Source organism: Electrophorus electricus, chromosome 7 (assembly GCF_041902795.1).
Source record: "Electrophorus electricus isolate QZ-2024a chromosome 7, ASM4190279v1, whole genome shotgun sequence".
In the NCBI taxonomy this organism is placed as follows: domain Eukaryota; kingdom Metazoa; phylum Chordata; class Actinopteri; order Gymnotiformes; family Gymnotidae; genus Electrophorus; species Electrophorus electricus.
Window position 1 is genome coordinate 3,618,270 of NC_137503.1, and position 26,690 is coordinate 3,644,959.

The 26,690-nt window shown below is 48.5% G+C and overlaps 1 protein-coding gene across 13 annotated transcripts in view; it reads left to right on the top strand.

The window, feature by feature from the left end:
- lpp (LIM domain containing preferred translocation partner in lipoma) overlaps positions 1-26,690 on the top strand; it is a 123,768-nt gene that overhangs the window by 63,818 nt on the left and 33,260 nt on the right. For 12 of the 13 annotated variants that reach the window (XM_027007729.3, XM_035524541.2, XM_035524539.2 and 9 more), the window contains 2 exons: positions 2,339-2,461; positions 16,989-17,573. In XM_027007729.3, the coding sequence (XP_026863530.3) occupies positions 2,339-2,461; positions 16,989-17,573 (708 nt within the window). The remainder of the gene's footprint in view (positions 1-2,338; positions 2,462-16,988; positions 17,574-26,690) is intronic. The other variant, XM_081717180.1, reaches the window with a different exon arrangement.

The following is a 26,690-nucleotide window of genomic DNA, read 5'->3' on the forward strand; positions in this document are numbered from 1 at the left end:
TCCTGTTTAGTTTCTTCCCAGCATTGTAGGCCAGCTAATTTAAGATTTCATACTGCCCCTTTGGAACTTTTCACCATCCTGTTCAGCTCCTGTTACTCATTGGAATAGACTTTTAAAACCAAAAGCTTGGAAAAGCAAATGACGCGTAGCTCCATCCATGCCCTGCACCCGGCAAAATCTTTCCTTGGGAATGGGCCTTTTCCCTCCATCATGCATGTCCAGTATCCCGAGAAAATCCCAGAGCGGCGGCCTCGTCGCGGGCCCCGGCTCAAAGACACGGGCCCTGAGAAGGCCTCCTCTTTCATCGAGGGTCACCCAGAGACGTGACCCTCAAACGCAGGAAGCGTAGCTCGAAGGTTCGTTAGGTTAGTGTGACTGTGCGGTGTAAATTCCTCCAGTGAACTTTTAAGAAGGAAGGAGAAGACTGTGTGTACTGCCCTTCCACTGTCCCGTTGCGTTTCACACTTAATGGCCGTTGAGAAGGCCAGATGATCTCAGACTTTCTCCCGAGTGAATCGTGTCCGAGAAAACGCAGGGCTCTTTTGACTCGCGTGTGGGTGTGGCAGAAATGTTGTTTGCCGTTTTCATGACTGAACACAGACTTGCTAATCTGGCACAGAGCGGTACAGTTACAGAAGGAGGCGCAGTTAGACGGATCACGTGACCTGCAGGTGTGATTACATTAATCATGTGATCTGCAGGTGTGATTACATTAATCATGTGATCTGCAGGTGTGGAAAGGAATGCCACCGCAGATTGCAATCAGATGAACTCCTCTTATTCCCTGTGTGAAGACATGTGTGAGCCAGCAACACAGTGCAGCGACAAGTTTGTCATGGCAGTGGATGTGCAGAAATGGATGAGGAAACACACACTTGTGAGCGAAGTACAGAACTGCCTCACCAAAATAAATGACACTATCTATATGATATAAATGATATAAATTACAGAATTTATCCGAATTATATAAATTATTGATGTACTGCCATTATGTCTGGTTCAAATATAGTCATAAAATTTTACATTTTTCCTTACAAAAAAAAAAAAAAAGAAGATAAAATCAGATGTGTTTAGTTAGTAATTGGGAGATGTGTTTTAATGGGGTGATGTTAATGGTGAAAATCCCCTTGTGAAGAACTGGACATGTCTCTATGCTGGTAGTGAGGAAAATACCACGTTGCACTTAGCATTAGTGCTACGAACACGCCTGAGAAGGTGTTTCAAAACATTTGAAATGTCCCATGTGACACTTCACCCACCTCCATGCAGGCCTCTGCTTCTGTCCACCAAATTAACAAATGTGGAAAAACTGTGGAAAATGCAGCCACAAAATTAGCACTGATCATTTCTTGAAATAATAACACGGATGGCACCTTCAGCATCCATTTAAAATAAATACATTTGAATAAGCGCGTTTCTACACTAGCAGGGTTTGGTAGGACAACTTACAGAAGTGATCGGTATATATTTTCAGCTTTGAAACGTTCTTATCCGGAGGGAGTTACATATTTAGCAGTCTGACGGTACGTGGCCTCCCTGAGGATCAAACCTCTGACACCTTCCTCTACCTGCTCTGGAAGGGTGAAGGAATAAAACCATATTTTATTCAAAGCATCATTATAAACCCAAAATTGCTTTACATACATCAGACACCATTTGGACCTGAAGGGTCAAATCCGGGGCCTGTGTTGCCGCTCTCCACGGTCCTTCATCCTGCCACCTTGTCCCGCCTTTATTTCTTTGTCTGATGTAATGTGACCTCTTGTCTCCAGTAGCCCAGGCTACAAGCTAGCCAGACGCTCACCAGACGCCCGCCAGACTCCGGCCAGACACTAGCCAGGCTCGACAATCAGATTTAGTCGAAATACGTTTTAATCTCACGAAACTGGGAGTAACCCCAAGAGGAGATGGGGAGCTTTGCAGAAGATAAGGTTAGGGATTGGATTGAGAATGAAAAAACGGCTCCCTGGAGGGAATGAGTCAAATAGTAATAGAGATTGTTTTGTTCTTTGAGTTTTACTATGGAATTTTCCCCAGACAAGCCCTTCTTAATGTTACTGTACTTCACTTTCAGACACCACGTCTAGGGTCAAGGTGAAGTCTTGTCAGACTGAAACCTAATGCAGGACAAGTTCTGTCTGAGGAGAACATCACTGCAACCCTTGGGATGTTCCAATAGTCTTTCATGCTCATGTGCCTTTCTTAGGGACTTTTCAAGTGCGAACATCGATGCGCAGAACTAAAAAATTGTGACTGTTATAAGCTTGTGTGTGTGTGTGTGTGCGCGCGTGTGTGTGTGTGTGTTTACGTTGTGCACGTGCGTGCATGCTTGTCACAGATTAAAGGGCCAGCCAAGACCCTGGAGGAGAGACGTTCCAGTCTCGACGCTGAGATCGACTCTTTGACCAGTATCCTGGCAGACCTGGAGAGCAGTTCCCCATACAAGACCCGTGCACCGCAGGTGAGACACTCGCCACACCGCACACCACGGCTGAGACACCCCCCACACCGCACACCGTAGGTGAGATACTCCCCACACCGCACACCACGGCTGAGACACTCCCCACACTGCACACCGTAGGTGAGACACTCCCCCACTCATCAGAATACCTCTGTAACATTCATAGAGCCCTACAGCTATTGATGAGTTGATACGTCCATCCTGACTTATCACTGAAAGTCTGTGATTCAGGCTGAGAATCAGCTTTTGCACTTCCAGTTCTCCGTAGGTCCTGCTACTGTCTGACACCAAGCCATCCTTTAAAGAATGCCTCCCTACCCAAAGATTATCAAATCAGGCAGCCAGCCAGTCGATCAGTCGGTTAATATGTCCAAACCGCAGGTCAATCGCACCGTAAATATAAAGACCCAAAGCAACTCGTGTTTTGCAAGTGTACCAGTCATTTCTCATTTTTGGAAAGTGTTATGAGTCTAAAATTATAATGACCCATATCATTAATAGATGTTAAATGAAGTTAAGCGCAGACTGCTCAAGTTGAAGCCTAGGGCACTTTGCTAAATAGTTTGACACAATAAATGTAGGCCATTGCGTTTAGAGTCAGTGGCACTGCATTGGGAACAGGCAGGTTCCACCTGTTGGAGGGTTCTTGTAGGAGAGGGCAGCTTTCTCTGAAAGGAGCTACGCCTTTTTCTTTTTCCTGAAACATGCAACCTGTTCTTATTTGTGTCTCCCTCCACGTCTTCTTAATTAGCTGATCTCCAGAGGCCGCAGAAATACAAACCAGACGTCGGTGCTGATCAGAAATGAGTGTGTTGTCTGCAGACGCATGGGCCTCAATACTCCCGAAGCCAGTGATGCAGGAAAGTCGCGTCTCTCGTGTTCCAAATACATCTTTTTAGTCTTGTGAGCCATGCTTTTGGCCGTCGGGCAGTCGGAGGCAGATGCCACATCCCTTAATTACTTGATTATAACAATCCGTAGAGTTTTGTTCAGATTAAAAACTTTATTTCACACTGCAGTGTGAATCCTGAATGTAGATTCCATACAAGAACATGCATACAGCTTTTGCTCCTAATGGATACCCCAACCAGTGAGTCAGTAGCAGAAACCAAACATGGTGCACTGTTTGCCCAGCCTGCAAGGCAGAGTGATGTATACCCGGCCCATAGGGCAGAGTGATGTATCCCTGGCCCATAAGGCAGAATGATGTATGCCCGGACCACAAGGCAGAGTGATGTATGCCCAGCCCATAAGGCAGTTCAAAGTGGAATTGTTTCTGGTGGAGAAGCAGTCAGTGAGCAGCTGCTCATGTGTTAACGTGTGCATGGTTTTTTTGTGCTTTGCTAAACTGAGTACTGCCCCTCATCTATCACTTGTGAAGGTCTTCGCTCCCTGTCGCCAGCCAGCAGAGCACGTTCACAGCAGCAAGTTGGACTGTAAATATATGTTGTTATTAACTTACACACACATACATGCTTTCTCCAATTCACATACAAACACAGGCACACTTTTGTAAGAGGTTGTACTTGCTCGAGATTTTGAAAATGCCAGATTTCTCATTACTAAAAAAAAGTGCAGATCTTCGCAAAAAAAAAAAAAGGTACCCTGTAAGTGCTAGATACAGAAGGTACCTTTAATGAGAACCTTTAATCAGCAGAGCTTGAATAATTGATGCACACCTGTAAGATCCTGGGAACACAATAACAGAGTTCTAGTAGGTGTGAGCCATCGAAAGTATGTTTCCTGTTGGGGTCAAAGTTCAGGGCAGGGTCCTGCCAGCCGTTACCAGTCTAACAGGACACAGGAGGTACTCGCTCAGGTGCCCCTCCAACACTCAGCCATATATAGATCACATGGGCACAACATATATATATATATATATAGAAACAGAACGTTTGGGACAGAGGTTCTTCTTGTACAGTGATGAAGGACTTCTGTCCGAAACGTCCTGTTTTTCAGGAAGCCTTGTGTACCTCACTACACTACACACACACACACACACACACACACACACACACACACAGATGCACACACACCAGCTGATTCTGATTGTGATCTGTTAATTTGCACTGCCTGGCATCGTCCCCCCCCCACGCGGTATTAAATATTTCTTTCAGATTTTTTTTCTCTCTGCCTCTCTCGTCCGCGCCGTTGTAAAGTGGAGCGCGGGGCTTGTGCACCGTGCCAGATTTGAGAGCTGACTCTTCTGGCACCAGAGCCGGAGCACCGAGCTTTGTTTGTGCAAGCAGAATGACGCCTGCCCACAGTTTGCGGCTCTCCACAAGGCCCCGCCTCCCCGATCGATAAGGCCAATCGGGTGGAGCAGCGGGGACAGTGACATGCGGGTTGTCTGACACCAGAGGCCTTTGGCTGAATTTGCTGTAGGGTTAAGTAACAAAAAGTTGAAGCCGCCTCTGGCACGTTGGAGCGATTCATTTACTTTAGTCGATATTCTCTGTGGCATAGCCCGGGGAAGTGTGATCATTATATCCCTGTGGCTTCCTGCACACCCGGATCCGTCCGAGAGGCAGTTTTAAGGTTGACGCTGCCAAATCTTCTCCGGCTTGCAGTGCCGTCGAGTTATCTTATAGATCGTCATGTTTTAGTCAGATGTCTCTCTCCTGTCGCCATGCCAAGTGGAATTCAGAAAATACTGGTTCTTTTTAAGTGATTTTATAAGGCTGTTATAAGTGCTATTAAATGGGGTGTGATGACACCTCCAAGATTGCAGGAGGACAAGAATGTCCCTGCACGTTACGTTTTACCTGAAGAAAAAACACACACACACACACACACCCACAAAATGATACGTTTCTGGGCCCTACCCCCTTTAGAGAGAATGGTGAGAGAGGTTTGTTTTTCAAGATTGTTCAACAGCTGTGATCAACAGCTTTCCTTTTTTCCCTGTTGAATGTAAGACGCAGTGCCATTTCTCACCTAGTTGTTATTATGTGCGATTGTTGGGTGTTTGTTGTTGTTGACATTAGTTTTCCAGTCAATGTCAAGAATTGCGTGCAACTTTGATTCCGTGTCGAGGAGCGGCAGCATCCTTGAAAGGAGTGGCAAGTGCTTATTTGTGGATGCAGATTATTCCACATATGAACTGGGACGATCAAAGTTTAAAAGGAGATGATATTAAATTATTGCGGATGGAGCCACTGAACTGGGTGCTTGAGTGTACCGAGGCAGCCCTGTCCCCGCCCCTCCATTCGACTTTAAAGAAGTCCCAGCATTCTAACGTTTGTCGTGGTCTGATTATATGTGAGAGATTCGGAGGGCGTGTCGGGCCTTGCTAAACCACCCCACCCCCGGACGCAGCCGGCTCACAGCAGAGGGACGGCGGTCTTCATCGCATCTGCTACAGGGGGTTTTACAAAGAGCTCAGTTCAATGTCCGAAGAGAACGTTGGAGAAGGTCTCTCTGCTCGGGCTGGCAGTGGAGCGTGGACTGACTAGCAGCGCGTTTGCGGTGTGCGAGGGGACAGAGGACCCACATCTGACCCAGGCCTCAACACGGGATGCACTCTCACACTTCTCTTACTTCCTTTATCCTCATGTTCAGAAGAAACTTTTTGTTGTTGTTGGATATTTATTTCGCTCATATTTTTTAATTTACATTTTGCTGTCGTTTTTATTTCTTTGCTGAAGGAGGCTGCAATGAGTCACCATGATGTGGAGATGCAGTAAACCAGAATGACCTGTGGGCTGCAAATCCTCCGAGAGGGGACAGTTTTAGCGGGGGGCCCCTCTGGGCCGGGGGAAGCCGTTAACGGAGCACCACAAACCAAACTCCCGGACGCCGGGATTTGAGAGACGGCCTCTCTCAGACTGGGGATTTAATGACAAGCCTGAGTTTGGAAATCCCACATGTAGTGAGACCGCCATGACCTCCCTGAAGGGCCTGGAGTGTAATCAGGGCTAGTTGCTCAGGCTGAAAATGCAGCAGCAACATTTGTGCATTTAATTAAACGCAGCCGAACGGAAACACGGCCGAGGGGTTGCGTTAGGACACTCGGAGACGTATGCGTCACGGCGCCGAAAAAGCTGTGGGGTCAACAGAGCGCTGGTAATGAATGTCTGTACTCGGCTCTTTCATTGTGACATTGAATGCCCCAATAATAACAAAAGACTTTCTGCCGATGCTAGACGTTGAGGTCTCACTACTCTAGGTTGTCTTGGCTAGATGTCTCTTGTTTTGAGCAGCTTTTCAAACTGAGGTGCGCTGGTCAGAGAAGCAGGTCACCTGCTCCTGCTCCGGACTAGGATGTCCAGCTGCGCCCTTGCAAGGTGGCTCTACGGCTCTGTCACGATGTTTGCCCTCTAATGCACCTGCTGAAGCGGAAGATGAACTGATGAGTTGAAGCGGAGGTGTGTGTGTGTGCGCGTGCGTGTGTGTGCGTGTGTGTGTGCGCGTGCGTGTGCGCGTGCGAGTGTGCGTGCGTGTGTGCGTGTGCGTGTGTGCGTGTGCGTGCATGCGCGTGCGTGCGTGTGTGTGTGTGTGTGTGTGTGTGCACTACATTTTCTCCTTTCCCGTGCTTTCTCCAGCTCTGCATGCTGCTGACTTCAGTTACAGCATAAAATGGCCAAATGTTGAGTTATGAAATGCTGAGTTATGAAACGCTGAGTTATCTGTTAAGGTTTAGGCACCATATTGAGTGTTTTGTATAACAATAACGATGCACATGTGACTTCCCGTGTCTGGGAGAAAGATGGCGTTTCTTTATCAGTTTTGCGTTGATGCTGTTTCATGTGCACACACACACAAACCTCATGCAGAAATGCAGACACAACCATTCTGACCTTTCCCCTTTTTACACCTGGAGACCCACAGACCTGCAGTCAGCTGTCAGCACATGGCTTAGCAAATTTGCAAATTACTATAATTAAAGTTTCTTTTGTTTTCTTGCCAGACTTTTTTTTTTCTCCTGCTATTTCATGAAAAGTATAATTGTTATAACATTGTGTTTTGTTTTCTTCTCTCTCTAGCTCTCTTTCTCTTTCGCTCTGTCTTTCCTACAGACCCTCACTTTCTCATCCTCCCACGTTCCTTTGCAGTGAGCTACCTGTTTTTCCCCAGATTTTGAATTGTCTTGAGACAAACGAACCTCTGGCTGGTCCGTGTGCTGAAATCTGCCTCTGCTCTTAGCCTCCCCTCTCATTACACACTCCCCTCGCACACTCTCATTACACACTCCCCTCACACACTCCCCTCGCACACTCTCATTACACACTCCCCTCGCACACACTCATTACACACTCCCCTCGCACACTCTCATTACACACTCCCCTCACACACTCCCCTCGCACACTCTCATTACACACTCCCCTCGCACACTTATTACACACTCCCCTCACACACTCTCATTACACACTCCCCTTACACACTCCCCTCACACACTCCCCTCGCACACTCCCCTCGCACACTCTCATTACACACTCCCCTCGCACACTCTCATTACACACTCCCCTCGCACACTCTCATTACACATTCCGCTCGCACACTCCCCTCACACACTCATTACACACTCCCCTCACACACTCTCATTACACACTCCCCTTGCACACTCCCCTCGCACACTCTCATTACACACTCTCATTACACACTCCCCTCACACACTCCCCTCGCACTCTCATTACACACTCCCCTCGCACACTCTCATTACACACTCCCCTTGCACACTCCCCTCGCACTCTCATTACACACTCCCCTTGCACTCTCATTACACACTCCCCTTGCACACTCCCCTCGCACACTCTCATTACACACTCCCCTCGCATACTCTCATTACACACTCCCCTCGCATACTCCCCTCACACACACCCCTTTCAGCTCCCCTCAGCAGTGAGCGATGTAGTCAAAGCAGATAACATTTCCCCACTATAGCATGGTGTCCCTAACTGAGAGGCCACTTTTTCAAGTAATTTCTCCTTTTACTCAGGCCACTGGCCCAGTTTCGTGGACCAGAGACCTGCTCCTTAGACAGGGTAAAACACGTCAGTGCGGATCAGCTGTACATGAGCTCATTCTCCACCTGACTTCTTGACCTGATGATGTGTGTTTCCGCCTCTTTCCACTCACCAAGGGGCCTTAAAGATGAACTGTAAATGCCGAGTTAACAAGCCTTTATGGGCCAGTCTGTTTGATGTGCGCTTGAGGGAGAGACCGGCACAACATCCCGGATTAAATATTGATGGCCTCTCTTCTCCCAGCCGTGCGCAATCACCACGTTTTCCCTCCACCCGCCATGGCCAGTCTGCAAGGGGTGGAGGAAGAGAGGAAGAGAGTGAGTGAAAGCCAGTGAAACAAACTAAAACAAACTAAGAGTGCTAGGGCCCCTCGAAGCGGATTAAAATCTGGAGTGTAAACCCGTCTAGTGCGTGACGTCGAGGGTGGGTGTGTGTGTGTGTAGGAGGGAGGAGTAGCTGGGTTCAGACACAAGGGTCGTGAGGGAACTTGTGCTGGGCCGCTGAAAAGTCTTAGCGGTTTGCAATTATAAACCTGTCGCTTGGATTCCTCAGCTGACTGGGCTTGTGTGTGCTGCTTGTTTTGGAGAGTTATCACTCACCCAAATGAAATAACTGGATTTATTACCCCTAAGCACTTAAAAAAAAAAACAACTGCTCAGTGAGTTTCAACATCAACTCACCTACATAATATACACAGGAGCTGCTATTCTGTTTTTACCATTTATTATATATTTTGCTTTTTTTTAATCTCTATTTAGTTTAGCGAGTGAGATGCCCTCCTGAACCCCTGTAGCCGACGCGTGATGCTTGTTTCCTGCTCGCCGGCGTTTTCATGGGTCAGGGAGTGAGCCGTGAAGCGTGTGGAAGCGCAGCTAGCCGCGTCGCGCTGAAGTCTCCCACACCCTTCAGCACTTCAGCCTGATGGGACGTTTCCCACAGCTGCCCCGAGAGCTCTCCTCGTCTCTGTTCCTCTCTCTCTCTCTCTCTCCCTCTTTTCCACCTCTCGGTCCCCCCCCCCCCCCTCGCGCTCCATCTCTTTCCACTTGCCCACCCCACGCACGCACACCTGGCATGTCGTTACGGCAGCGCGGCGTCATCCCAGTGCAGTGCTGAGCCGAGCCTCTCGTATTCGTGAGCGACGAGTCCATGGTGTCGACACTGCGCTGGGTGGGCTTCTGCCTGCCGGTAAGCCCGCGACCACAGCAGAGAGAGGCTGGAGCCTACAGGCGTACGCGGGGTTTGTTTGTTTGTTTCTTTAAGTTAAGCCTCTTTTGTCTCGATGACAAAAATTCATTTACATGTACATAATATACATTCACATGTACAAATGTATATAATGTAAATATAACGTAGCTTTTACACAGGCTAAACGGGGGAGTATGAACATAAACACGCAACCAGAGCTCGAGCATTGTGGTCACACACACACACACACACATGTTGCCACACAACTTTCCCATTCTGTATTGTGTGATTGGATCAAGTACCCACCAAAGCGATGACTAACTCTATTGAATAAAGTCATTTACGCTGCCTTTAAATGAAAGAACTGTGAAGAGGCACATAAGTCCTCTTTAAATCAAAGTACATCAGTCTGAGAGGAGACCCCGCTCCCCCGCCTCATTTTTCCACTGCTCCCCTGTTTCTAATTTGTGCTTTGTCTCTGAATTGTAATTAAGGAATCCATTCGTCGGCTGGCTAGCTGTAGACCATGGGAAATCTCCTCTGATTGAAATCACTCTTCACAGCCTTCACCACCTTCTTTAAGTTTTAACAGCGTCTCGCTGCGCCCATTTCAAACTTTATAGACAAATTAACTCTCACTAAATTTCCGTCAATGTGACTGAGCGTGATTGATTTTTTTTCCAGTGCGCTCGGTAGCTGTTTATGAGAGCGGGAGGGCACGTCGGCTCGCGCAAACCGTAAGATTGGAGTTTAAAATCATCGGCGCGCTGGGGGAAAGTTGAACGGTTGTTCCTCTCGGCCATATAAATCTCTCGAAAGTGTCCACCCGCCTCCTCACGCCCACCCACCCCCCCACAGATGGTGTTTAAGCTCTGACCTGTGCCAGCACTCTGCAAAAGGCAACAGAAGTGCTGACTCGCTGCGCTGCACTTTGGCCCTTTATTCCGTTAGAGATCGCGCCTCTGCCTCGCCTCCACGGTGCCCAGCCAAGAGGCTGCATCCAGGCAGCGTGTTTGACCGTGTCAGGCGGACGGCAGCCTGCAGCGCAGAGACGGTGGTCTGCTGTCTTCCTCACCTAGCGCCTCTCGGCTCACGTTTGCCGAAAGACGGCTCGCTTTAAAGTTTTCTCTTTTATTATCTTTTTCTTGTGTGTGTGTGTGTGTGTGAGAGATGGAGGAGGCGGTGAGCTGTACAAAGCCCAGGTTGGAGGTCAGGCATAGGTCGTGTTTACTTGCCCGGCAGAGAGCGTTTTTGGGTTTTTTGGGGTTTTTTCTACCGACTAAATAATTTCATGTTAGTTTTTAATGCATGCGTCGGGGGCGTTTAACGCAATGCACCGTTTTGGCAGACCTCGGGCAGCCCCGTTCGGAGAAACGGCTTGTCGTTAAAATCGCGTTTGTGTAACCCATGTAATACACCCTCACAGATGCCGCACCTCATAAAAGCGATCAATACTCCCAAACGCTTGTGAGCTTGCAGCAGGAGGCGGCGGCTTGGCTGAACCCACCGCTAGCGCATGCTGGCAGCGGCCCAGGAAGGTCGGGCGCGGGCTCGTGGCTTTTCGCGATTTCGGCCCCGCTCTCGAACCTGGTCTACAGAAAACGGCGGCAAGAGGCTTCAGCCGTGGTGAGTTTCATAGGAGGGCAGAGGGGCTGTCGGTGGGAGATGCCGCTCCACGCAGTGAGCAACACCGGAGCTGATGAATTTATTTAGATGACTTCCAGTAACTCACACACCGCTGCACGGTCTGTTATGTTAAAGAGGGGAGTTGCCTTCTCAGGACACGCATCTCAGTTTCAGCTCGCTTTCCTTGGAATGGAGCAAACCGAAAAAGAAATTTTAAAAAGAGATACAAATATATTTGTTTTGTTTGTTTGTTTTGCTGGGGGGGGGGGGATAGATTGCTTCCAGTGTTGGCAATGTGTGCTCTAACAGCGACTTGAGGCTTGTGTTGTTAGGATGTAATCGAGATGACGTAGTAGAATGCATTGATCTTTCCTCAGCGGCTGATGCACACGCATCTTCCAATCAAAGGCCTGATGGACAGAACAGGCTGGGCTGGGATTAGGAAGATGAAAAGAGAGACAGATTCTGTGTGCGCGCACGGCTTTCATCTGCACTATTATCCACTCCGTAATTAAGAACGTCCTACCTAAACAGTATAAGCAGAAGGTCAGATGTCAGCTGTGTGGTGGTTCCAGAACATGGGCGCTTGGCGCTGGATAATGCCAAAGTGTGCCATGCCAGCTGCCTGGCAGTCCTGCTCATTAATTCCTCCTGAAAGGTCATGCTCATCAGCTGCTTCTACTGTTAAGTGTGGATCCGTTAATCCTACTGACTGTGACGGAGAGAGAGAAAGGGAAAGAGGGATGCTTAGAAAGAAGGGTGTAGACAAGCTAGGAGCAGGACAAGGGAAAAGGTGAACCAGAGAGCTGGCGTACGTGTGATGGGGTGGGGTCAGTGTGATGGGCGGGGCCAGGGGAAGGGAGTGGCTGTTCGCCGACGGCGACTGTTGACCTTCAGGCTGACATGGTAGCAAGTTGGGTGTTATGACAGAAGCAGGCGTCTGTGGTGAGAGGACTGTGCACATTCATCTAATAATGTGCATGCCATCCCACCCCTGCCTGTCAAACAGCACGAGCCAATCACAGGGCCTGTCTGCAGCCTGAGGCTCCAGAATCTTGTTTGCATGGCTTGGATTACCTTCTGAGTATGGCTGACAATAAGTTTAGTATCGGCCTGTTATTGGCCCCTCCCAAATCCCAGGGCACTAATTGGCTGCAGAGAAAAAAATTGATATTCGCGAGGGACGTTTTTAAACTCCGAATGAACTCCCATAGCAGGGGGACTAGAGGAACCCAGACACCTGCTGAGGGGCAGACAGGACCCCGACGGTGGTTTCAAGTGCAATCGCCCAGATAAAGAACCATCCCTCAGGACGGTGGCGAGAGCAGGTTCCTGTTGCCTCTGTAACGAGGCAGAGAACCTGGCCGCGGCTGAGAAGCGCAGCGTAGCCGGGACGCCGTGCGATCGGACCGGTTACAGCGCGGAGCGCATCGCGGAGGATCCGGGTGCGCCATCCTCCTGGCTGTGAGGGCTCCCCGCACCGCTCGCCGGAGATGTGGGCTATGTGCTCACTCAGCTGAGGCTCACGTGTGAGAGAGAACGCTCTGGTCAGGGCTCATGTTGGTGGTGGGGGGGGTGTGCTATTGTTGCCGTTTCCAGTTTTGCAAAGAGGGCTTCTGATCAGGAGACCCGCTGCAGTGAAGCTCTGCTCTCCTTTCTCAGCTTTTTGTACAGTTACATTTTGATTATATTCCCCTTGGGACTACATATCCAAATTTTCCGTAGGCCTCGGTCCTGATGTCACTGAGACTCTTTTCGCAAGAGGATTCATCCCGACCTGATCTTCAGTTCATTTTACTTTGGCATGTCTGAATCACAGTGATTACCACGTGGCCAGTTGCGCCAGGTAACACGAGAGAGTGGTACTGAATAGCCAGGGCACTGGCACTTAACCAGTGGTGCCTGGTGCCTTCTGTCTGACCCCAGCTGACCCTGAGGCCTGCCAGCCACCAGGGGAACAGCAGGGACACAGACTAAATTGGGTGGAGAAAGAGAAGTGATGAGCTGGCCAGTGGAGGGGTTTTCCCTCGGCGCCCCCGAGCACGGCTCCGGGCCCTCCCTCACTGTTTGAAATGCAAAGTTAACAGGCCCCGGTGCTTGGTGCGGGCTTTCCTAATCTGCTCCAATGTGTCAGCAGTTCTTTCTTCGGAGGCCCAAATACTTTTCACATTCAGGCTGTTTGCGAAAGTGAGTTAAAATCAAGAGTTTTAGGGGGAAGAACAGTTTCAGAATTGGCTTCTGAATGTGTGTGTCACAGTCTGACTTCTCTTCTCTGAAACACAGAGGGTCTTACAGTAAGGTATATAAGTACATGTTGCTAAGTTTACAAACAGGAGCCTTTACAATTTTTAGCAAAGGAGCAAAGACCAGTGCAGCAGCTGGCTGAGTTTGTTCCCTGCGCTCGTCCCCTGGTGGGTTTAACGGTTACGAGCAGGCTGGCATGCCAAATGCCAGATCCCTTCACACGCCAGTGTCTGGCAGTGCGTCAGCATGCAGAAGTCTGCTTACGTGGGGTCAGAGACGCTCCATGGATGCTTGAGAAGGGCAGTACGTGTAGCCTGGTCTGGCCTTCGAAATGGAACAGTTCCCCGAGTGAGGTATTATGGGCATGTTCCATATCCTCTTGGTTCTGGTAATAAGGCTTGGCATGTCTGAGCTTTTGTGTTCTGCTGTTCTGCTGACTGAAAGCCTGCATCCTGGACTGGAATTCTGCATCCTGGACTGGAATTCTGTAGGATGAAATCTCTCTCTCTCCCCGCGTCGCTCTTTCTCACTTTTAGGCATCATGCAGACACTTATGTTTTTGGCTTTTTCATCATCTTAAGAATGCAAACTTCCTGTTTCGGTGGCCCACCGAAGCCCAGCAGAAGGCGTCAGGTGTGAACACCGCCAGCGGAGACAGAGCCCTGAGTCCTGATTATATACGTCATTTCGGTCCTGTAGTGCAGTACCTATGGGGAACTACATTTTAGAGACCCCTGAAAACTGTACACATTTATCATCCAATCATTTCTTGTCCACTTGGACATCGCTGAAACATAGAAGATGGCCCGTCTGCCTCCAGTCAACCGAGCAGGTGATTCAGAGAGCTTGGGCGGATCTGTCTGGTTTTTATGAAAATAGTTTTGGAGATACTAAGGGCAAGAATCAGAGTGCCGTTTGTTACGGCAACGGTTTTCACGGTTTGATACACGGTTCCTCGCGGCTGAATCTGGGATGTGGGCACGTGCAGGTCATTTCACTGCCGCACTTTGCCAGAGTTCATAAATGTGACGGTGAAAAACACAATTCACTTTTCGGTTTATTTCCGATTTTATCCTGCCTGTGGTTTCATCATGGAATAAAAGGACTCATTCTCTCTCCTCTCATCTAACAAGTGGAAAATCTGCCATGACGGCATAATTATTTTTAGGGTCCTATTTGCATTTCTAGTTCTCTGCTAAGTAAATGTTACTTTTTAAGGTCTTTATAGATAAATTAATAATCTGGAGTATTTAAAAAGGCATGAAACATTTAAATTAAGTAATTTCAGCTCCTGAAGGGTATGCTCAGGCTGTTACATATGCATGCAGACAGACATAAACATTGGAGCTAATCACTTAATCGGAAATTGTATTTAAAGCATGAAATTTTTGGAGCCTTTTTTCCCCCTCTCTCTCCCCCGGATGTCGATATCCATGTGTAGTACGGCCCTAAGCGGCTCGAGCGAAGAGCTTCAAACGGGACCGCTCGGAATTCCTTAGCGCTCGGCGTCCCTTAGCCGTTTTCCTCACGTTCTTCGCCCTCGCCTCAGACCTCCTCCCGTACAGCCCAGCGTGTCGCGTCCGATGCCGAGCGGGGGCGCGCTTAGTCCCGCAGCAAGGTCCTTTTTTGCGAATTCCACCGCAAAGCCAAGGTGGAGGTTGCCATGCCCCGCTCCCCGCTCCCCGTTCGCTTGGGCTACTGGAGCGCAGGGGTTTCACGGCCCGCGGCGAACAGTCGTAACGGGTCATAGCCGCGTCTTTGCGGAGCACTTCTGCGCCTGCAGCCGGAGGCTTTTGTTCTCGTCGTGAGATAAAGACAGTAATTGATTTCTCTTCCCGTGTCTGTAGGCAGTAACCTAAAAAGAACAGCGTAGGTTAATAACAGCCGGTTTGTAGGTCAATCAAGACTTTGACACTGGGACAATGCTCAATATGAGCGCTGCTGTTAGACTTTGATTTGCTATTGTGTGATTGTTTCTGACAGTCACCTTGGGCATGCTTTACATCAGAGGCCTGATTTACTTAGTTCAGCTGGCTCAGTGTTCTGTTTAAGTATCTCTTGAGATAGCAAAGCGTTGGAGACTGGAGAGTTCTTGTAGGCCTTTTGTCCAATCAGCTTTTAGTTGCAGGTTTTTTGTCTGTCATTTTAAATATCATTCAGTGTGCATACAAAAATCAGAAATCAGGCCCGCGTATTTTCATGAGATCATGCGTGTGATTGAACGATTTTAATACGCAGCTTCTGTGCGAGAGAAATCTTTTTTCACCTGTGACTGATCACCCAGCCGGGCTGGATCGATCGATCCCCCCCCAGCGAACTGCCTATTAACCCGATGACCACACGGAGCGAATGATGCAACTTTGCTTTTTCCTGAACAACCAAACTCCTGTTGCTTGTGTGAATGGAAAGCTTGGCTACAAGAAGAAAAAAAAACATTTTAATAAGCATATTTGCACCATAGATGTGGTGGAGGGAAAAAAAAACAACACAAAGTAATGCCCGAGTCCGGGACGCCGTCTCGGAGTGCGTTACTCGGAGTTTCATCATGAAATTAAAACCCAGTCCCTATGGTCTTCATTTAGCTGGTTAGTTATGGTGGGCTACTACAGATCTAAAGACTCAACCGTGAACAGGAACGGGGGGACGTAATTTCTTAAACCTTGTCACATCATCAAACACTTCATAAACAAATCGCCGAAAAGCCTCTTAATGAGTGTTGCTGGTGTTTCGCTTTATTTAAAAAAAAAAAAAAAAAATCTCGTCTCGTGCCTTCATGGAAAAGACGAGCCGTTATCACTCCGGCCTCGCGCGCCGGGGAGAGGAGTCGTTCGGCTCAGCGTTCCGGCCTGCGCGCCGCATCCCGGCCACCGGCGGGGGCGTCTGCCGCGCACGACTCTCCCCGCCCTCACGCCGCTGCCAGCTCGCGTCAGCAGAAGTGTCGGGAGCGCTGCCAGGCCGCCCGTCAGCGCCGCTCCGGACTCCAGACAATTTCTCCGCGTCCTCCCCCACGCTGGTCCTCCGCCCGCGCCTTTATTACCTCCGCTTTATGATTGGGTGTTGCCAGCGGACGGGTCCACGCTGGATCGATGGCCGGTGGATAGACCCGGGTAATTACTTGCGCCTTTATTGAGCTCTCTCCCGTTTTCGGGAGAATCTCGGTTGTGCGCTGCCATGCCCCCCCCCCCCCCCGCCACGCCTACTTTGTGACGTTTAAGGAGGTGGGCTTTCACTCAAAGGTGATGTAAGGGCATCGTGGAATGACATTTAACGCTGGAGGTGAATTATAACCACGAGGAAAGGTGTTTAATGTCAAGAGAAACATTTTTAAATGCAGCAGGTCGATTTAACTCATCCTTTTTTCTGCGTAATAGTATGAGGAGTCTTATAACCGAATAAAACGTTCCATTCCAAAAGGAATTTGTGCAGAGACTTGGAGAAATCTGCTTTTTGTGAGGTGAGTGCGAGATGTTTCCGTTAACCCTAATCCTTTCCCATCCCGTCCACAGAACGCTCCTGGGGCTCCGGCGGCCAGCCCCGGCGCTCCGGTCACAGGCTACAAGCGCATGGTCATTCCCACCCAGCCACCCCTGACAGCCACCAAAAAATCCACCCCCAAGCCACAGGCCTCTCCTGCCTCCTCCCCTGTGGCGGCCCCGGTGGCGGCCCCGGTGGCGGCCCCTGTGCCGCGGGTGCAGCAGCCTGCCTCCCAGCCTGTCCCCGCCTCCTACACCACGGCCTCCACCCCCAGCCAGGCCACCTTCAACGTGCAGGTGAGAGCGGCCCAGCCTGGCCCCCAGCAGCACCCCACCCCTGTGCAGTATGCTCCCACCCAGCCCAGAGGCCCCGACTTCGCCTATGGGCCTCCGCAGCCGGGCTTCTCCCCGGCCCACGTCGGGGGGCATCACGAGCCGCACTACGGAGGAGGAGCGCCGGCCTACGGGGGCGGGAACGCCTGGAGGGCAGAGCCGAGCCACCACACGGCCCCGCCGCATAATCAGACCTACCAGCCCCCGGCCCTGAAGAAGACCCCCATTACTGATCCGCCGGCCAGCCTGGCACCCTACGGAGTGGGACCCGCCGGCTCTCACAAGGTACGAGTGAACATCGCCGTGCAGTCTTTGCTTACTGTCAAACATGTCACGCAGTCTTTATCCTAATTGTGCCAACCAGTCGTACTAGAGCTTGACAGTTAAGACAATTAACCACACAAGAATTCAAGGAGTGGGTTGTGCTAACCCCTCTGACGTACAGGGACGGATTTTTAGTAACCCGCAAGTATGCAGACGAACTCAAAGAATTCCTGAACGTTGTTGAATAGATACTGTTTATCTTTACCAAGCACACCATGCTGAAGGAACACCTTTGCAATGAAAAAGGTATCATACTTTTTATAGTCGGTCCCTGTTTGTGCAGGCAAATGTGTTTGTCTGGGTGGATCCACACAGCTGATAACATCGAGCATGGGCTTGTGTGTTTGTGCTGGCAACGTGCAGAAGGAGCCTTGGGCACCCACAGTCCTGTCGCCAGGTGTCCTTTTATTTATTATATATATATATATATATATATATATATATATATATATATATATATATATATATATATATATATATATATAATAAAATTTCCTGGGAAACATGGGAGGAGGGGTTTTACCTTAAATAAAATAACTGATTAAGCAGAGTGACATGCAGTCTAAACTTTGGACACACTGCCGGGAGGCTTGCAGAAGCTTCGCAGTGATGAGCACAGAATCTTCAGGGCCTCATGGACTGGCCTCCTCCTTCTTCTTCTTCTTCTACCCAACTTTGAAGGAAAGACGACTCTTGAAAAATAGCTAAATTTGAAATGTTTGCGGTCCACTCAAACACTGGAAACACCAGCCCGAGTTCTCAGGGTCCGTCTCTTTCCTACAGTCGCACGAGCAGGCGCGATCGAGTGCGGTCTGCCGTTTACAACAGAGGAGGGAAAGACGTGGAACTGACGAGGGGGTTTGGCTCATGCAAAATAGCAATTTCAGTGACATTAATGAAACGGTATACTTGTTTTTCAATTGTTTTTCTTTTTATGTGAATCCCCCGACAGCCTTATTCTGGAATGTGGAGAGTAATAGTTTGTGCTGATTGGTTGTTATTAATCTGGCAGCTCTTGGCCAGTACCAGGGAATACATCTAGAGGTGATGTGGATAGGAACGTGGAATGCCACCGGTCTTCTCCCCAACATGTTGCTGCCAGCATGCTTTAGCCCAGGGTCACTGCCACTTTGAAACGAAGCTTTAGCTTCATGTTGTATTTAACCTTTAAAAAAAAAAATATTTCAGAAAATATCTGGTCTTTCACAATCAGCTGGAAGTTGAAAAACACCCAGTCGGGCTGCAGTGATGCAAAACACCTTTGTTACTGCACACATTCTAGCTGGCATGGAGGTTCACAGCTGCGCATGGTGTTTTTATTTCTAAGTCTTTATAGGTTCTTACTTGTCTTCAGCAAGTTTGCATGACTAAAATGGTTTTCTTACTACTTCTGTTTTTGCGGTTCGTTTACGTAATCAGATTTGCAGTGTGTCACCCAGAGACATCAAAGGACACAAGTCTTTCCTTTTTCTCACTCGGCTCAGTCTGTATGAAGGTTCTTGACACTCTATATTCTGTTTAATGATTTTGTTTGTTTGTTTGTTTGTTTGTTTTTGGCGGGGGGTGGCAGAGCCCCCAAGGAATCTCCATAGAGAGACTTATTGTGGTCTCCCCACACACACACACACACTCCATGGCTGCCTGAGGTGCTGTGGTCTATACACACACACACACACACACACACACACACACACACACACACACACGCACACACACACGCACACACACACACTCCATGGCTGCCTGAGGTGCTGTGGTCCACACACACACACACACACACACACACACACACACACACACACACACACACACACTCCATGGCTGCCTGAGGTACTGAGTGGACCCTTGAGTCTCCTCTAATTCAAGGATTTTATGCTCACACAAGTACAAACAGCCGCAGCCTTTTGGGGAATCACTCATCAGTACTGTGCTTTACTAAACACAAATTAAATACCATATTGCAACAAGCATTTTTTTGTATTAAAAGCTAATTAATATTGCTTTTAACAAAATGTATATTTTAAGTACGTTTCGCCTTTAGACGGCTGCTCTGCTCTCTTGCTTGACACGCGGTGTGAATGGCAGGTTTGGTTTCGAGATCTCTTTCGCACATCTGGATTCGGCGTTAGTTATGAAAGTGCTGTTGCAATAGTATGCTTTCAGGACCTGCTGAATATTTTCTGCAATTCTTGAAAGTATTACAGCAGTTGTACAAAGTGTACAACTGTAGTGATTGTATTGTGGTATTTTGTTCTAATACTTTCAGTGGTTCATCTGGTTAAATTGTTTGAGCAGATGAGTGTCGATTTAAGACGATATCAGTGCTGCTTTCGGACTGCTCTGTTGAATACCTCATTGGTTCGTGCAAATGTCTGCTTTGAGCACATTTGATCTAATCTCCCTTTTAAAACATTTAGTTTGTCACGTAATTCTGGAATTAGCAACACTCGACATTAGGGGACCGTGAGACCTGCTTCTGTTCCCTTACATTTTTAAATATTGGTGCAGTGGGCCCAAAGAGTCCTCCTGCCTGGTGTTTCCTGTGAGAGTAATCTCTTTACGAACACGAGATGAGATGAGATGAGAACAAGCTGGCTTGCGGTGAGCCTGGATCTGTGACGATTTCGCCTCCACACGCACAGAGACGCGGTGGGCTCCCTCGCCACGAGTCCCCATGTCATCTGGACGAGCGTGCCGAGTTCACCGGTGCAGTGCCGTGGTGCCCCCAGTGCCAAGAGGGTTCCCAAGGTAACGGCATGAGCGAAGGGCCCGGCCCTGCTCTGGGCTCCTCGGGGCATGCTCACAGCCCACGAAAGTCGACGCGTTTTTCTTAGAAATGTCACCAAAACCGTTTGCTCCAGGAATCTTGATGATGTCATATTAGTTGCCTCATAACTGTCAAACTTGACTGAGAAAGTTTAAAAAAAAAAGAAAAAAAAAAAAGCTCTCCTCCATGGGTTGCTCTGCCTGCTTACAGTCTCATCACATGCAAGAACTCTAAAATCTGCTTAGTTCAAGTGGGTTGTGTCCCCATTAATTTGACGTGTAAATACCAAAACGTTGTGCTATTTATCAAATGGCTAGCAGCAGTCCTGTGGTTCAGTGTACATCTTCCCCTGCAATGCTCCAATTAACACTGCGGGGGGGTCTCTGGTTTGATTTTTGTGTCATCTTATGAAGATCAAGGAGCAAGATTCTGAGCTTGCATGGGAGGTCAGTGTTAAAAGAGACCTGCTGTAGTGTTGTCTGACGCTGGTGCACCGATGCCGCGTCTTCCGCTGTGGTGCCCGACCCTCAGGATATACTGTCTGATTGGTTTACATATTTGATGTGAGCTGTAAGGTGCATAGGAAAGAGCTTTTCAAATCAGCACAGCTCAAGGACACTTAATTACACAAATCCGCTGCCACATGTTTGATCTCTGTTTTCAACTGGGGGGAGATTTCATGGGAGCTGCTTAATTTAACAAATTCTAAGTGTTTTCTGTCTCCCAGTGTTCCCATCCACTTCCTCTTCTCTCATCGCTTCTCTCTCTCTCCGTCCATCTCTCTGTCTCGCCCTCTTTCTCTGTCTTTCATCTTTCCTTTCTCTCTGTCTCTCTCTCTATCTAAATTGGAAGAAGCCTCAGCAGGGTAATCACTTGGGTTGTTGCTGAATTTGAGTGACATTTGGGGGCCGGGGGGGTGTGTGCGTGAGGGGGTGTGGAGGCGATTATTTGGAACTGCTCAACCCGTACAGGAGCAGGGAAGGTCACTGATGGCTTCGGCTGCCGAACGCTCCCGCATCGTTTTCCCCTCGTCTGCCGAGGCCTTGTCCCCGTGTCTCCTCCCCCTTACTATAGCCCCGTCTTTTCAAGCTGGCCAGCACCTGCCTAATATGATCATCATTGGGGCGGAGTGGCGTGTGGCCCGCGGGTGTGCAGCCGCGGGTGCGCAGCCGCGGGGTGTGGCCTGGGCAAGCCGTGCTGAAATTAGATGGCTTTCTTCGATTACAGGACGTTCGCGTTTGGGTCATCGAAATCATCGCCGCTACCAACCTTTTCCCAACTCCTGCGACCTCTGGTAGAATGTCACAGCCCTGTGGCATGCTCCGTGTCCGCTGTGCGAAATCAACATGGAAGCTCACTGTGAAGTCCGTGTGGGTGCTGTGTACGGAATAATACAGAGTCGTGGGAGTATTGAGTTCGTCTTTTTGCACAAGTGTATTTGATGACCTTTACTGCTCCGTCTCTTTGGTTTTCGCATCGCATCCGGGTGTGTAGGTTTTGTGACCTCTGTTGTTTTTGGTAAGTTAACACACATCTTTTGGCCGTGAGAAGTGTCGCCGGCACCTGCAAAAGGTGCCTCCACTGAATACTGATGATTTATAATAAAGGGAGACCATGTTGTAGTGGTTGAAGAGAGCAGTTGCTGTATAACTGCCTACAGTGGCTCCTATAAGAGAGGAACTAGAGGCTTTGGTGGTCTCTAATATAGCTGTTCATTTCATAAAGATTTTACATGGAATAAGCTGTGTCTCTTTTCAGCTACAGGAAATGCACACGCCCTTTATCCCTTTAAAAGCCATATTGTGCAGTCGTACGGGCCAGCTAAACTGTTCACCCGTGTACGCTCGTAAAAGCAAGCAGGTGTGAAGCAGTGTGTTTCTTGAACAGGCACCCCAGAGCAGGAAGCGAAAACAGAGCAGCCCTGTTCCGTGGGTGTGGTAGTGGCAGAGCTGTGTGCCCAGCCTGTGCCTACCACCACCCGCCCTGGCTGTACAAGGCAGCTGTGCTTGCAAGAATTAGCCAGAAAAACCGCTGGAATGCCCTGTAGCGGCTGTGCTGCCTCTAATGGAAAACCTAAAGAGTTGTTACATTTGTATTTATATATGTGTATACGGCGTATGTGCATATTATATATAAAATATGCACATACATTGTATATATATATATATATATATATATATATATATATATATATATATATATATATATATATATATATATATATATGTGTGTGCGTGAGTGTGTGTGTGTGTGTGTGTGTGTGTGTATATATATGTGCCTCTCTCTTCCTTCAGGCCAGGAGTCATCTTGTGTGCCTAGCCAGACTTTGGCCATCAGCCTCTCTGCTGTATTGATAGGCAGCAGGGCCCTGAGAGGTGAATCTCTACAGGCTGATCTGCTTGACGGCGCTAACGAGGCGTTCCCATTGCAGCTTTCAGTGAGTGCCTCGCTGTGAAGGGGCATGCTTGGAACTAAGGTCTTCAGGGTCTCGCTCACACTTTCGAGGACACTCTGAGTATCTGTGCGAATGAATTTACTTTGCAGTGGGTTTTTTTTTTCCCTCCCTCATTTTTTGTCCCCTGGGGTTCTTAAAAAAGAAAAGAAGTGACACGCATGGAAGGCAGTGACGTTGCGCACTCAGGGTAAGCCAGTTCTGTTGGCATGACGGCGTTGCTCCGGTAAAGGTAGGACTGTCTCAGCACATGTGCGGAGGAAAAATTCAGTCATCTAGTCCATTTTGCTCTCTCTCTCATGTAGCGTTTCTGCATTTCTTGCAGTAGCTTGGTTCTGACTCCTGCTTTGCATGCAGCAGTGAATGATTCACCTTTTGGCCAGCTTTCAGGATGTTCTGTTTGTTTCTCCTTAAGTTACTTCCTTTTTTGTAAGCCGCCGAAAAAAGCCCATAAGATTGGTCATTAACTTCTGCGCAGAACAGTGTCGTCTCTCATCGAAAGGGGCGTTATTGCCTAAATGGCACGTTTGTGGTGGCGAGGCCGTTTCAGTGAGCTTTGCTCTGACTTGCTCCCATCATTGGAGCCCTGTTTTGTTTCCCCCTTAATTGGCTGTGGGCGCGAGACGCCCAACGTTGATCAAATACTACTCCTCATAACACGCCTGTCTCCTCACTACACAGCCCTGCCCCGAGCCACAACACTAACCTGAGAAGAAAAGGATGGAGGCATTCAGAAAAGGAAGTTCAACATTGCACGAGCACAGAATGTTCAGATTCCACTTTTACACCTACGCTTCAGTCACGGGAAACTTATTTAAAAGCCCTTATGGAAGAAGAAGAATGAATGAATGAATGAATGAAAGTGTTGTACTCCTCTGAGTCTTATGATGAACAGCCTCGGAACTTGAAAGTACCCGAAGGGAGGCTGTGCGCATACGCTGACGAAACACTGGCCAAACTGGACCCGTGTTTTGCTTTTCAATAGCACATGAAGAGAATTCATTCTTGCTGAAGTACGTGTGTGTGTGTGCGTGCGTGCCAGCGTTTGGCGACAGAGAATGTGCATGTGTATGCACGTTTACAGGGTTATTGTACATGCCGTTCTTGTGAAGAATGACAGCATGTGTTAATCAGCCTAATCGGGTTAAAAAAACATTTCAAAAATACAGCAGACAGAAATAATACAGCAGATAGGAAAGATAAAAGATGAGGGAGGGTGTGACGTTAGGTAGTACACACGCGCTCAGTTGTCAGGGATAGTGGGATGGGCTAAAATGTTTTGGGACAGCTTGCCTCTGTTTTAGACCAATAGGAATGAGGGACATTGCAGGTCCTGACTCTTAATGTAACACCAGCAGAAATATAATTACATTTCTGATAAACACCTGGAAGGGACAGCCTGTCCACTCCAGCGGGGTATGTCCAGCTGCTCGGTGAGGGGTGCGCTCGTCCCGCTTAATTCGGCCTGAATCTTTACGTTTAAAAGTTCTCGCCGTGTGGTTTGAGTAGCGAGTTCCAGGTAACCTTCGTCAGCAATGACAGTTCAGCTCACGGGCCACTCGCTTCGAGCCGCGGCACGTAATCGGTGTCTCTAATTCCGCCACCTCAGTCGGTTGGCGCGGGGTCAGGGTGTTGAGTGTCCTCTGGTTGCTGCGTGTTTCCCAGAGCAAAGGTCACACGTCCACTTTGACATGATGGTTTGGGGTCATAAATAGAAACACCACGGTACTCGGGTTGCAAGTATGAACCCCCCCCCCCCCCAGTTGTCAAATTTTGGGGTACGGCAGTTCACGCCCTTGTCATTAAAGCATGTTTGTCATAGAATTGGGCAATATATCACATCATTTGGGAGTTTTATAAATTAACTTAAGAAACTGATGTAGAAAAGCCAGTGTGGAGAACACAGGCTCAGAGGTATAGGTGAGGAAGAGTCAGAGTGTGAAGAAAGTTTGGAGATGCTGAGACAGGATGGCGCGTCACATCAAAAGAGAGTTTTAATGTTACTCTAATTAACATTACCCTTCGTTCTGGCTTCTGTTGAGTTCTGTAATGTTATTGTAACAGAACGCACCTGATCTTCAAGACAAATCATAATATATCAGACTTCAGATCAAAATGATCAGCAAAGTCTCATCTCTACACTCTGACAGGCCTGTTCTTGGCTTCTGCTGTGACCCTTGATCTTTCAGCGATAGTCACACTTCCTGGAGATCTCACACTCCTGCTGAGGGTCCTCTTTCAGCTTTCCACGGCCTCTCGCACAAACAGCATGTTTGACGCGCTGAGGAGTCTGATGCACTGAGTCGTCTGTGCATTCTCGATCACCCTTTTCAGTTTGTTATGACGTTAACTGTGGCACGCTTGACTCAATTCACCATCCGATCATCATGCCTTTTTTAAAACCACACTTGTACTTAAACCAGAGCTGGTCCAAGTCTCCCTGTCAGAGTGGCATCTCCATGCTGAGACTGCTGCTGAGGCTGCCTCTCTTGGTCAGAGTGGCATCTCGGTAGCATGCAGAGACGTATTGCTTTGTTTCTTATGTTGGACTCTTATTTAATGGATTAAGTGATGTTTGTGACAGGGTGGGTAATTAAAAAAAGTTGTAATTTTAAAGAAGGTATATGATCAACGCACAGCCAGAAGAAAAACCTGCCATGCTCTGTGTGTACCGGTACTGACAATTCGAGTGCTGATGGCTAGAAAATCATCATTAACCTAAAAAAATAAACTGCACAATACTAACACACAGTATAAATATCTTGTAGTGGCTCAGCTACAGTCCTGACAACTGCCAGTGGGCTCTTTTAATGGGCATTATGTATGAGTGTGATGTAGTGTACTGAAACACTGATTAAATAGCGTTATTTGAGTTTTCTGGGCCTTAGGATCGAGTCCTGATCGGCTCCACAGCACGCAGACGCATCGCCATAGAGGGAACATGTCAAACCGAGTCGCACTTTTGCATTACAGCGACCCCTGCTGTCCAGAAGCCTTTACGGCAGCCCGGCTCCCTGTCGTTCGTTATCGCATTCTGGCCCTCTTCGCCGGTTTGCTCAGATTTAACTCTTACATCCCGAGAGCTGATTCACACAGAATATCCTCTCGGTGTGTGTGTGACTGACTGACTGACTGAGTAGCTGAGCTGTGTACGTTTCAGTGGAAGAGGTAATTCAGGGTGCTGGCGTTTGGACAGAAGGGAACCTTCAGCCCGCCGCTTAATCATCTGTCGTTTGGCTGCAGCTGTTTGGCTCCTAGTGGAAAGGATCTACCACACAAATGAGAGGGGAGCGGGCCCAGCGCACGGCCCGCACCAGAGAGAGAGGCTTGTGCCGAGACACTGCTTACGAAGGGCCAACCCGTGGACTTCTTCGTGGTGGCCAACGTAGATGTATAAATATACCTTAAAGACACCTCAGACTTCAGCGGTGCAGCAGAAGTCACAGCCATGGACAGAACAATAAGATTGCTTACTTTCAAAAAGTGTTTTGGGTGAAAATGCTCTAATTGTAGGCAAACAATGGCCAAATGTCATTCATCATTCCTCAGTGTTTGAACTCCTCTCCGTATGTCTCTGTCTCTCTCTCTCTCTCTCTCTCTCTCTCTCTCTCTCTCTCTCTCTCTCTCAGCACTATAGACTTGTGCTTATCTGGTATCAGGGAAATGTGTCAGTTTCCAAAACTTGACCTACTTTCATGTACACATATTCCCCTCGCACACAAAGAAAACAGAAAGGCACTTTATTGGCTTCCGAACCACGCACGTCGAGTCGAGCACTTATTTGCAGTCAGCCGAACATTTTTACATTCTCAGTTCAACGATGCAAACTTCCAATAGTAGAGCGTCCTTGATCTGACCC